Source organism: Aegilops tauschii, chromosome 5 (genome assembly GCF_002575655.3).
Source record: "Aegilops tauschii subsp. strangulata cultivar AL8/78 chromosome 5, Aet v6.0, whole genome shotgun sequence".
NCBI classification, from domain to species: domain Eukaryota; kingdom Viridiplantae; phylum Streptophyta; class Magnoliopsida; order Poales; family Poaceae; genus Aegilops; species Aegilops tauschii.
This window is the reverse complement of record NC_053039.3, coordinates 534,376,342-534,388,001: the sequence shown is the minus strand read 5'-3', so window position 1 is coordinate 534,388,001 and position 11,660 is coordinate 534,376,342. Positions and strand designations below refer to the sequence as shown.

Sequence of the window (11,660 nt, the reverse complement as noted above, 5' to 3'; positions counted from 1 at the left end):
ATTTATTAAAGAAGAGTTGTATATGATGCAACCAGAAGGTTTTGTCGATCCTAAAGGTGTTAACAAAATGTGCAAGCTCCAGCGATCCATCTATGGATTGGTGCAAGCATCTCGGAGTTGGAATATACGCGTTGATGAGTTGATCAAAGCATATAGTTTTATACAGACTTGCGGTGAAGCCTGTACTTACAAGAAAGTGAGTGGGAGCACTACAACATTTCTGATAAGTATATGTGAATGACATATTGTTGATCGGAAATAATGTAGAATTATTCTGCAAAGCATAAAGGAGTGTTTGAAAGGAGTTTTTTCAAAGAAAGACCTCGGTGAAGCTGCTTACATATTGAGCATCAAGATCTATAGAGATAGATCAAAACGCTTGATAAGTTTTTTCAATGAGTACATACCTTGACAAGATTTTGAAGTAGTTCAAAATGGAACAGTCAAAGAAAGAGTTCTTGCCTGTGTTACAAGGTGTGAAATTGAGCAAGACTCAAAGCCCGACCACGGCAGAAGATAGAAAGAGAATGAAAGTCATTCCCTATGCCTCAGCCATAGGTTCTATAAAGTATGCCATGCTGTGTACCAGATCTATTGTATACCCTACACTGTGTTTTGCAAGGGAGTACAATAGTGATCTAGGAGTAGATCACTGGACAGCGGTCAAAATTATCCTTACTGGAATAAGGATATGTTTCTCGATTATGGAGGTGACAAAAAGGTCCGTCGTAAAGGGTACGTCAATGCAAGTTTTACACTGATCCAGATGACTCTAAGTCTCAATCTGGATACATATTGAAAGTGGGAGCAATTAGCTAGAATAGCTCCGTGCAGAGTATTGTAGACATAGAATATTTGCAAAATACATACGGCTCTGAATGTGGCAGACCCGTTGACTAAACTTCTCTCACAAGCAAAACATGATCACACCTTAGTACTCTTTGGGTGTTAATCACATAGCGATGTGAACTAGATTATTGACTCTAGTAAACCCTTTGGGTGTTGGTCACATGACGATGTGAACTATGGGTGTTAATCACATGGTGATGTTAACTATCGGTGTTAAATCATATGGCGATGTGAACTAGATTATTGACTCTAGTGCAAGTGGGAGACTGAAGGAAATATGCCCTAGAGGCAATAATAAAGTTATTATTTATTTCCTTATTTCAGATAAATGTTTATTAATCATGCTAGAATTGTATTAACCGGAAACTTGATACATGTGTGAATACATAGACAAACATAGTGTCACTAGTATGCCTCTACTTGACTAGCTCGTTAATCAAAGATGGTTGAGTTTCCTAGCCATATACATGAGTTGTCATTTGATTAATGGGATCACATCATTAGCAAAATGATGTGATTGACTTGACCCATTCCGTTAGCTTAGCACTTGATCGTTTAGTATGTTGCTATTGCTTTCTTCATGACTTATACATGTTCCTATGACTATGAGATTATGCCACTCCCGTTTACTGGAGGAACACTTTGTGTGCTATCAAACGTCACAACGTAACTGGGTGATTATAAAGGTGTTCTACAGGTGTCTCCGAAGGTACTTGTTGGGTTGGCGTATTTCGAGATTAGGATTTGTCACTCCGATTGTCGGAGAGGTATCTCTGGGCCCACTCAGTAATGCACATCACTATAAGCCTTGCAAGCATTGTAACTAATGAGTTAGTTGCGGGATGATGTATTACGGAACGAGTAAAGAGACTTGCCGGTAATGAGATTGAACTAGGTATTGAGATACCGACGATCGAATCTCGGGCAAGTAACATACCGATGACAAAGGGAACAAAGTATGTTGTTATGCGGTTTGACCGATAAAGATCTTCGTAGAATATGTAGGAGCCAATATGAGCTTCCAGGTTCCGCTATTGGTTATTGACCGGAGACGTGTCTCGGTCATGTCTACATAGTTCTCGAACCCGTAGGGTCCGCACGCTTAACGTTCGGTGACGATTTGTATTATGAGTTTATGTGTTTTGATGTACCGAAGGTAGTTCAGAGTCCCGGATGAGATCGGGGACATGACGAGGAGTCTCGAAATGGTCGAGACGTAAAGATCGATATATTGGACGACTATATTCGGACATCGGAAAGGTTCCGAGTGATTCGGATATTTTTCGGAGTACCGGAGAGTTACGGGAATTCGCCGGGAGTATATGGGCCTTATTGGGCTTTAGGGGAAAGAGAGAGGAGAGGCTGCGCGCCCCCCAAGGCCTAGTCCGAATTGGACTAGGGGGAGGGGCTGCGCCCCCTCCTTCCTTCTCTTCTCTCTTCCCTTTCCTTGACTCCTACTCCTACTACTTGGAGGGGGGGGGGGAATCCTACTCCCGGTGGGAGTAGGACTCCTCCAGGGCTCGCCATAGGGGCCGGCCCTCTCCCCCCTCCACTCCTTTATATACATGGCCAGGGGGCACCCCATAGACACAACAATTGATCATTGATCTCTTAGCCGTGTGCGGTGCCCCCTCCACCATAATCCACCTCGATCATATCGTAGCGGCGCTTAGGTGAAGCCCTGCGTCGGGAGCATCATCATCACCGTCATCACGCCGTCGTGCTGACGGAACTCTCCCTCGAAGCTCTGCTGGATCAGAGTTCGTGGGACATCATCGAGCTGAACGTGTGCTGAACTCGGAGGTGCCGTGCGTTCGGTACTTGGATCGATCGGATCGTGAAGACGTACGACTACATCAACCGCGTTGTCATAACGCTTCCGCTTTCGGTCTACGAGGGTACGTGGACAACACTCTCCCCTCTCGTTGCTATGCATCACCATGATCTTGCGTGTGCGTAGAATTTTTTTTGAAATTACTATGTTCCCCAACATTAACTAGATAGTATTTTATTGTCATGTGTCTCTTGCCACACCATCCTGGCGCTGCTAGCATTCATAGCCTTAAGTACACATTTAGGAGCCTCTTGATATGACAACATAAGGATAGAAATGCTGCTAAGGCATGAGTTAACTAAAGTGGCATATCTCTAATAGACAACAAATTTCCAACCCATATAGCCATCCTCTTCTCAATCTTCTCCTTAGTAGGATCCCACAGTGAGTTACTCGGTCTCTTTGTATTCACAGGGAGCCCCAAATAGTTCATAGACAATGAGCCAACATTGCAAGTGAAGATCTCTTTTTAATATTGTAGTCTAAGCTTAACATCTCCCAAACAAAAGACCTCACTTTTGTGTAAGTTAATTTTTAATGCAGACAACTACCAAAAAACACAAAGCACATACTTCAAATTTCTAGCTTTCTCATCCTCTAGCAGAAATATAGTATCATGCGCATTAGGATGGTCAGACCATCGTTGACCAGATGGGGCACTACACCAGAAATCAAACCATGATCTTGAGCACTCTTGACCAAAATGGCCAAACCACCAGCAATGATATTGAACAACAAAGGAGACAAGGGGTCTCCTTATCTTACTATTTAGAATTAGGGAAATAAGGTCCAACTTGATCATTAACCCTCACAATAACTCTACCACCTCAAACCAATCACAGCAATAACTTTAGCTTTCATCATATGGTAAAGGAAATGCCTACAGTTAGGGCATGTTCGGATCTTTCCCAGCTTCACCGAGAAGCTAGCCTCCCGAGAAGCTAGCCGCCGCTAGCTTTCGTCAGGAGTAGGATGCGTTCGGCAGCTCTGAGCAGCTCCTATCCGTTAGCATGGGTTGGCAGCCCACGAAGGGAGCTTGACGCCCAGTTCGGTGGCTCGTAGCGAGAGGAAAACAGTTCAAGGAGGGGAAAACAGTTAGAGGATGGCACTTCGAAAGGGCATTCCCACGTAATTTCGACCAACTTCCCCTTCTCGGTTTTGCGAAGCCGCGCTTCCGCTGCTCCAAAAATTTGCACAGCGGGCTGCTCTTTCTCCAGGAGCTGGCTTCTCGCGGCTATTTTCGGAAGCTGGATCGCCGGAGGATCCTAACGGGGCCTTAACCTTGTCATAAGTCTTCTCAAATCTAATTTTGAGAAGTAGACTAGATGTCTTGTTTGCTTAAAGATCATGCACAACCTCATGCAGCAAAACAAACCCCTACATAACGAACCTTTCCTTAATGAAAGCAGTATGTGTAAGTGATATGAATTTGCCAATAATCAAACCCAATCTGTCTGTCAATAACTTTGTCAGCATTTTAACTAACATTGACCAAACATATTGGCTTAGTTTTTAGTATCACATTAGCATTCAATACCTTAGGTATGAGTGCAATGATACCATGATCCATTATTCGGTCTCTCAATCTCGAGCTCTCCTCCATGGAAAGCATTAAACATTTCCTTCAAGTCAAACTTGACCACATCTCAAAACTCTTGGTAAAATTCAGTAAGTTGCCCAACTGCCTTGTTATGTTTAAGCCTAAACACCACCTTCTTAATCTCCTCCATAATGAACTCTTTAGTAAAAGGAACTACTTTCCCCATCATTCAATTGAGAACATATATACCAAACACATCAATACTAATAGCAGTGATCTCAGGTTCCCCAAACATATCCTTATAGAAATCAATGACATGTTTAACTAGGTGTGTTTATCTAGAAATTTGCACTACATCTTTATGCAGGACAAAAATATAGTTGGTAATAAGCAAAGAGGGCGGGGGGGGGGGGGGGGGGCTAAAGAAAAACGACGAAGAGTATTAGCTTGTGAAAAACAAACGGTGCCAGCCGGCTGATGATGAAGAAACCAATGACGATTGAGAAAAAAGAGGATGGTGACAATAATGAAACGTTACACTCACCGTCAACCACTTAGTGGCGCATAACGACATAAGCGCCTTTGTAAAAAGAGCGTGCCTACAACTGTGTCGATTTAGAAACAGTTATTTCTCAATCGACATTCGCTGTCCCTTTTATACTGTTTGTAGCCTCTTTCCATTTTATACTTGACCAATCGAGATGCCTGAATCACATGGTTGTTTGCTTTGCCTGTCATCTTACACAATACTACCTCCATACCAAGATATAAGACGTCCGGAGGGAGTAGTTTTTTCTTCACAAAATAGCAAAACCGTTCAACGAAAATACTTCATTAACCGGCCCATGTAAGGTCCAACGTGGCGTCATCATTCACGAGCCCTCCTCGCAGGCCCGAAGCAAAGCAACCACGACGTCTCTGTGTCGCGGTCGCTGGTTCCATCCATCGCCTTTTCTTTTCTTTTCTTTCTTTCTTTGCGTCTCCTCCAAGCCGAAGCAACCAAAGACGAACCAGACCGATCCTTCCGTCCACCATAAGACCGAACCGGCCACCACCCCTCCGGCCCCACCGCCTGACACTCCACGCCACACAGCCCCCGCCGCGCCCAAATCCCCCAAAACCCTAGCCCCGAGGAGGAGGAGGAGGCGGCGGCTACCATGGCTGCCGCAGCGGCGAACCTGGCGGGCCGGCCGGGCGTGCGGGTCGTCGTCATCGGCGACCCCGGCACCGGCAAGTCCAGCCTCGTCGTCGCCGTCGCCACCGAGCAGTTCCCCGAGAACGTCCCCAAGGTCATGCCCCACACCCGCCTCCCCGCCGACTACTTCCCCGACCGCGTCCCCATCACCATCGTCGACACCTCCTCCAGGTCCTCCGCCCCCCCTCCCATTCCGTCCCGCCCCAGATTTGACGATTCCGTCGCGGATTGATTGATTTGGTGTTCGCGCCGCCGGTGTTGACCCCGTCGTCCTCGTTCTCTGTGTGTGTGTGTGTGCGCGCTGCAGCCCCGAGCAGAAGCCGAAGCTGATCGCCGAGTGCCAGGCGGCGGACGCGGTGGTGCTCACCTACGCCTGCGACAGGCTCTCCACGCTCGACCGGCTCAGCTCCTACTGGCTCCCGGAGCTCAGGCGCATCCAGGTAATCTCGCCCTCTATGGCCTGGTTCGTGGTTGTCGCAGCTTTGGGCTGGCCATGGTCGGCGATTTTACCCTGGGTTGCCCGTGTTGATCTGTACTGTCCAATGTATCTGTGATTGCAGTTGAAGGCGCCTGTCATCGTGGTGGGGTGTAAGCTGGACCTGAGGGACGACCAGCAGAACAGCCTTGAGCAGACGATGGCGCCCATCATGCAGGCGTTCCGTGAGATCGAGACCTGCATCGAGTGCTCCGCGCTTCGCCAGATCCAGGTGAGAAAGACCCCCCTTGTCTCAATATCCAGGGAATGTTGGTCACACTTTTATTATGTCAAATTGTTGATTGTTCACAACGAATGAAACTAGAATGCTCAAAATGCTGATGCCAGCAGCTGCTCAGCCTCACGTAATATTCCAACATTGCATTTTTTATAATTTGATTGTGTACTAATTCAACTATGCAGTTGATAATTTGATTGTTGTGTTAGAATTCTAGATACTATGCTTGAGTAGGTTTACTAAACAGATAGTTTATGGATCGCAGGTGCCTGAGGTCTTCTACTATGCCCAGAAGGCAGTGCTTCACCCCACAGCTCCTCTATTCGACCAAGAGGCACAATCTCTAAAGCCACGCTGTGTGAGGGCTTTGAAGCGGATATTCATTCTATGTGACCACGACAGGGATGGAGCTCTCAGTGATGTGGAGCTCAATGACTTTCAGGTTTGTATTCACTGAGGTCACCATTCTTCCTTTATCTTAACATGAGGCTGACTAGAGTTTTTTTATTGACATTCTTCTATGTATGGTGATACTACAATTCTCTTTCCATCGGTTTGCAGGTCAGATGTTTTAGCGCTCCTCTCCAGCCTACTGAAATATCAGGCGTGAAGAGAGTTGTTCAAGAGAAGATGCCCGAAGGCGTAAATGATAGTGGCCTTACATTGACTGGGTTCCTTTTCCTTCATGCTCTTTTTATTGAGAAAGGTCGTTTGGAAACTACATGGACAGTATTGAGGAAATTTGGTTATGATAATGAAATCAAGCTTAGAGATGAATTCATTCCAACGTCAGTCAAGCGAGCTCCTGATCAAGTAATGTTCTGTTGATTAATGTCAGCTATTCATATTTTGTTGTCAATTGAAGCTAGACCAATTTTTTAGTGCACATATATTTTAGTGTCAAGTTGTTCTTATAATGGCTTAATAGTTGATTTCAACTGTATGGTGGGTATCTGCAATGCTGGCTTCAATATTCATTACCTAAGTGTTTAATATTTGCCATACCTTTGGTCTATAATATTTCTTTGGTACTAAAGTCATATCACTATCTTTGTTACAGACGGTGGAATTGACAAATGAAGTGATTGATTACTTGAAAGGAATATTCAACATGTTTGACATAGATAATGTAAGTCTGATGTTTTGATTGTCACATTTGTTTTTTATCCTCGATGTAAATGTTGTTCTTGGCATTTTCATTCTAAATCTTATCCTTAAAAAACTTCTGTGTCGGAGGAAGTTCTGAAAATGTGTTTATGACTTTATGTATCAAATCCAGGACGAAGCTTTGCTACCTTCTGAGTTGGATGATCTTTTTTCAACTGCACCTGAAAAGTAAGTTGTTACTAAAAGAAAGGGTAATTTTAATCTTAGTTTGACACTATTGGAGACAATTGGTTGTAATTTAGATACTTTACTCATATTGTTAGTAAACCTTGTATTACTTTGTCTTTGCTTTGATTGAATCTGTTGAACTTTCATTAAATGGTTTTCAAGTTTAGTCTATTTAGTCATTTGTCTCTGCTTACCATTCACATATCATTATTCCAGTCCTTGGACTTCTGATCTATATAAAGACTCTGCTGAAAGGAATGTCTTGGGTGGGCTATCACTTGAAGGATTTCTTTCTAAGGTATTCTCTCACTCCTAGTGTGCTAAAAACCAACACTGTTCGTGTGCAATAATTTTTGACGCTGTCTGGTTGGTTAAGCTGTTTTGTTGGTTAGATTCAACGGCCTAAGGCTCTATTCGTAACACATCTTTTTATTCATTATTCTGACTGTCTTGTACTACCTCTGTAACTTAATATAAGATGTTTTTTTGACACTATGACAGTGTCAAAGAACGTCTTATATTTTGATACGGAGGGAGTACCATTCGGTGAGCTCAATTAATCTCTCTGAGAAAGCCCAATAGTTTGTTGTAACCATTGTATGAATTACTGCACCCTATTCTGAGTTTGTCATTCTCAGTATGCAAACGAATCCAGAAGAGATTATATATGAGTTTTGCTATATATACTATATCAAACACATAAGAAACATAAAAATAGGATAGAAATCTTTTAGTAGTGTTGTGCTTGCTATGATTAAGATGCATCGTATTTAGTGGCGTGCCTTGAAAAGCTTGTGGAACGTTTCCAGGTAAGAAAGCCTTTTCTTATTATGCATATCTACACCAGTTTAATCTTGTGGACATGCACTTAGAGAACTGTAAGTAAAACACCTGTGTGTATTATGGTGATATGCTTTCTTACTAGATTACCGGTAAATTTTCGTTGCTGACTAGTATCTCCTACAATTGCAGTGGGCTCTTATGACACTTCTAGATCCAGCAAATAGTTTCGCGAACCTTGTATATGTCGGCTATTCGGGCGATTTTAATTCAGCATTCACCATCACGAGGAAAAGACGAGTGGACCGTAAAAAGCAGCAGACTCAAAGAAATGTGTTCCAGTGCTATGTTTTTGGTCCCAAAGGTTCAGGAAAGACTGCATTGCTACAATCATTCCTTGGAAGGTATATGATGCATTTCCCTGTATTTACTCCATGAATTTTCATACCATCTTTGTTCCTTTTGGAAACTCCATTTCACTTGTTGTCTTCATTGCAGGCAACCTTCTGATGCTCTGCCAACTAACAGCGACCGGTTTGCGGCAAATACTGTTGAACCATCTGATGTAAGTAGTCAAAAGTGATGTCTGTATTCTGCTTGCACTATAAGCAAACATTCTGATAAATGAAAATTCTATTCTTAATGATGCAAGACATCATGTGAGTGTACAGACAGAAATTAAGACAACCCAAATTTTCTCTGCCAATGGCATGTGCAGTAGTTCAATCTCGCCCTTTCCCTCTTGCCATCTTCATTTTTGGTGGATATGTGAGGGGGAGAGAGAGCCTTTCAGAAATCATAGTGATGGTCTAGTGGAGACGATAGGCTGACATTAACTTCATTAGTTGCGAGTGCAGCTTTGAGATTTATCATTTTCTAATCCTTTGTGATCTGTAAGGATGCTTCTACTCTGCAATGTTGATATCTGATTCATTATGTCCTTGTTTTATTGAAGGGGACTAGAAAAACACTTGTGCTGCGAGAGATTCCTGAAGGTGATGTCAGATCATTGCTAAACAACAAGGAATCCTTGGCACCCTGTGATGCGGCAGTCTTTGTTTACGATAGGTATGCATTCTGTTTCTGCTGAGCTATTTTCTTGTTTATTGTACTGTTTTCTGCTTTGTGTCATATATGCGGGCAATTTTTGAATTGTTCTCAGTGGTTTTGATGGCCCATCTTGGCAAGGAAATTAGGTTACCATTCAATGCTATTTGCAAAATTAGGTTTACAATTCATGTATTGCAATCTTATTTCAGTTACACAATAGCTTACTGGCCATATCAGATATATCAGTGTAAAATGATCTTGGTCAGTAAAAAATGAATCTCTTTGATCCTTAATTACCTTTATTAATTGATTCGAATGTTCATCACTGGTTATGTAAAAAGTACAGATGACAGTTGAAAATCTTGCTTATCCTGGTATATCGTACTCTGTGACGTATTATTCAATATTACATAAATTTCCTTATGTGACACCTACGAAATGGCAGCTGTGATGAGTTTTCTTGGCAAAGAGCAAGAGATTTGCTTGTGCAAGTGGCTTCACATGGAGAAAACACAGGCTATGAAGTCCCTTGTCTGATAGTTGCTGCTAAGGACGATCTTGATCAATCTCCAGTGGCTCTACAGGAATCAACCAGAGTAAGCTCCGATACAATTTTGTTTGACATTTTAAATTTACCATTGTAGTTGGTGAAGGGACAAACAGATATTTCAATGGATTAGAAAATGTTCGTCCTTATATTTCTATACTTGTGCACATGATGGCTTTTGCAAGTTGTTCCTGTACTTATTGACCACAGTTCTCTTAGTAATACACATGTGGCAGACAGAGCTGTACATCTATGGACTGTAGTTGTTTTATGTTTGTTGCGGAGTAATCATAAGTTTATCTAATTCAGGTGAGCCAAGACATGGGAATTGAAACACCAATTCCCATCAGCGTGAAGTTGAAAGACTTGAACAATATTTTCTGCAGAATAGTTCATGCGGCACAGCGGCCCCATTTGAGCATTCCAGAGACTGAAGCTGGTAAAACACGCAGGCAATACCGTCAACTTCTCAACCGTTCCCTCATGGTTGTTTCAGGCAAGTCAACCCCACAACCCTAATCCACATGGTACCTAATATAGATATAGCAAGAGACACATATAATAACGCGATACATTTATCATCTCAATAAAATCCCTCCATTCCTAAATATAAGTCTTTCTAGAGATTTCAATAGGGACTACATACGGATGTATATAGACATATTTTAGAGTGTAGATTCACTCATTTTGCTCCGTATGTAGTCCCTTTTGGAATCTCTAGGAACTTATACGTATTTAGGAACGGAGGGAGTAGTAACTAGTCCATAGCAGAGTGAATTAATTGATCGATGTAGAGGTTAGGGTGGGTTCCATAGGGAATCGAGTCAACGGGCCTGATAGCTTGCATTCAACAAAATGCTGCTACCCAGTTAAGATTTTCTATGTGTTTAGACCTTACTTGAACTTGCATTCAAGGGTGTCGAGCATGATCTGTGGAGCAAAGCCCGCCCAGTACTAACTTATTCTAATACTCTGCAGTTGGAGCTGCTATAGGTGTTGTGGGGGTAGCCGCCTACAGGGTTTATGCGGCTAGGAGGAACTCGTCGTCATGAAGGCCCCCTCCCTCCCGGACAGTCGGGAAATAACGTGCAACAGGCAGGTTCATCGTCGATGAAGTGGATCGTCTAGCTTGATGTTTATGTACAGGTGCTGTCATCATCAAAGATAACTTGTACTAGTGCGTGTTTGAGTTTCGGACCGTATAATGTACGGCAGTCATCAGGCTCTGTTAGATTCTTTAGCTGATAAGACTGTCATGACTTGTTTTGCTTCTGTTAGAATTCCACCACTGCCCTAAATTTTTGCCTGCATTTTTCTTTTTCATTTCCTCCGAACATTTTAAATGTCTTTATTTATTTTGGTGTGGGGATGCAGTTGGAAGTTTTTGTTTTGTCCGTGCTTTAATTGATTTCATAGTTCTATTCAGTTTCTTTCGCTTAGTTATACAGCTATCCCTTTCAGAGTGCAGAACGCAATTACGGTCTCAAATGGTGAGAGTAAAAAAAACACCAAACGCTGACTGATTCTTTTTACTGAAATATGGTCGATGGTTTACGCCTATACGAGTTGGAATAAATTGACGAATTCTCTGGTCACATTCCTCCCATGTCTACATCTCGACTAGCCTAGCACGTCGAAAGCTGAGGCCGTCGCCGTCGGGTGTGTCTGGACTCCGGTAAGCGCCAGCGGGATCCGGGCAGTGCCTGGCCATGCCGATGCCGATGTCTACAGCCACGCCCTCGTGTCGATGCCAGACAAGGCCCGTCTTAGTTGGGGTTATGCCCGTCGGTCAATCACAGGCACGGGGTCGCTTTCGC

General features: G+C 43.1%; 1 protein-coding gene across 1 annotated transcript; it reads left to right on the top strand.

The window, feature by feature from the left end:
• Positions 1–5,220: 5,220 nt before the first annotated feature.
• Positions 5,221–11,268, top strand: LOC109784729 (mitochondrial Rho GTPase 1). Its single transcript, XM_020343330.4, has 14 exons — positions 5,221–5,589; positions 5,726–5,858; positions 5,979–6,125; positions 6,397–6,573; positions 6,693–6,944; positions 7,192–7,260; positions 7,411–7,466; positions 7,683–7,764; positions 8,439–8,650; positions 8,745–8,811; positions 9,202–9,314; positions 9,742–9,892; positions 10,153–10,339; positions 10,822–11,268. Exons 1-14 carry the CDS (start codon positions 5,381–5,383, stop codon positions 10,893–10,895), a joined length of 1,929 nt encoding a protein of 642 aa, XP_020198919.1. The 5' UTR covers positions 5,221–5,380; the 3' UTR covers positions 10,896–11,268.
• The last annotated feature ends 392 nt before the right edge of the window (positions 11,269–11,660 follow it).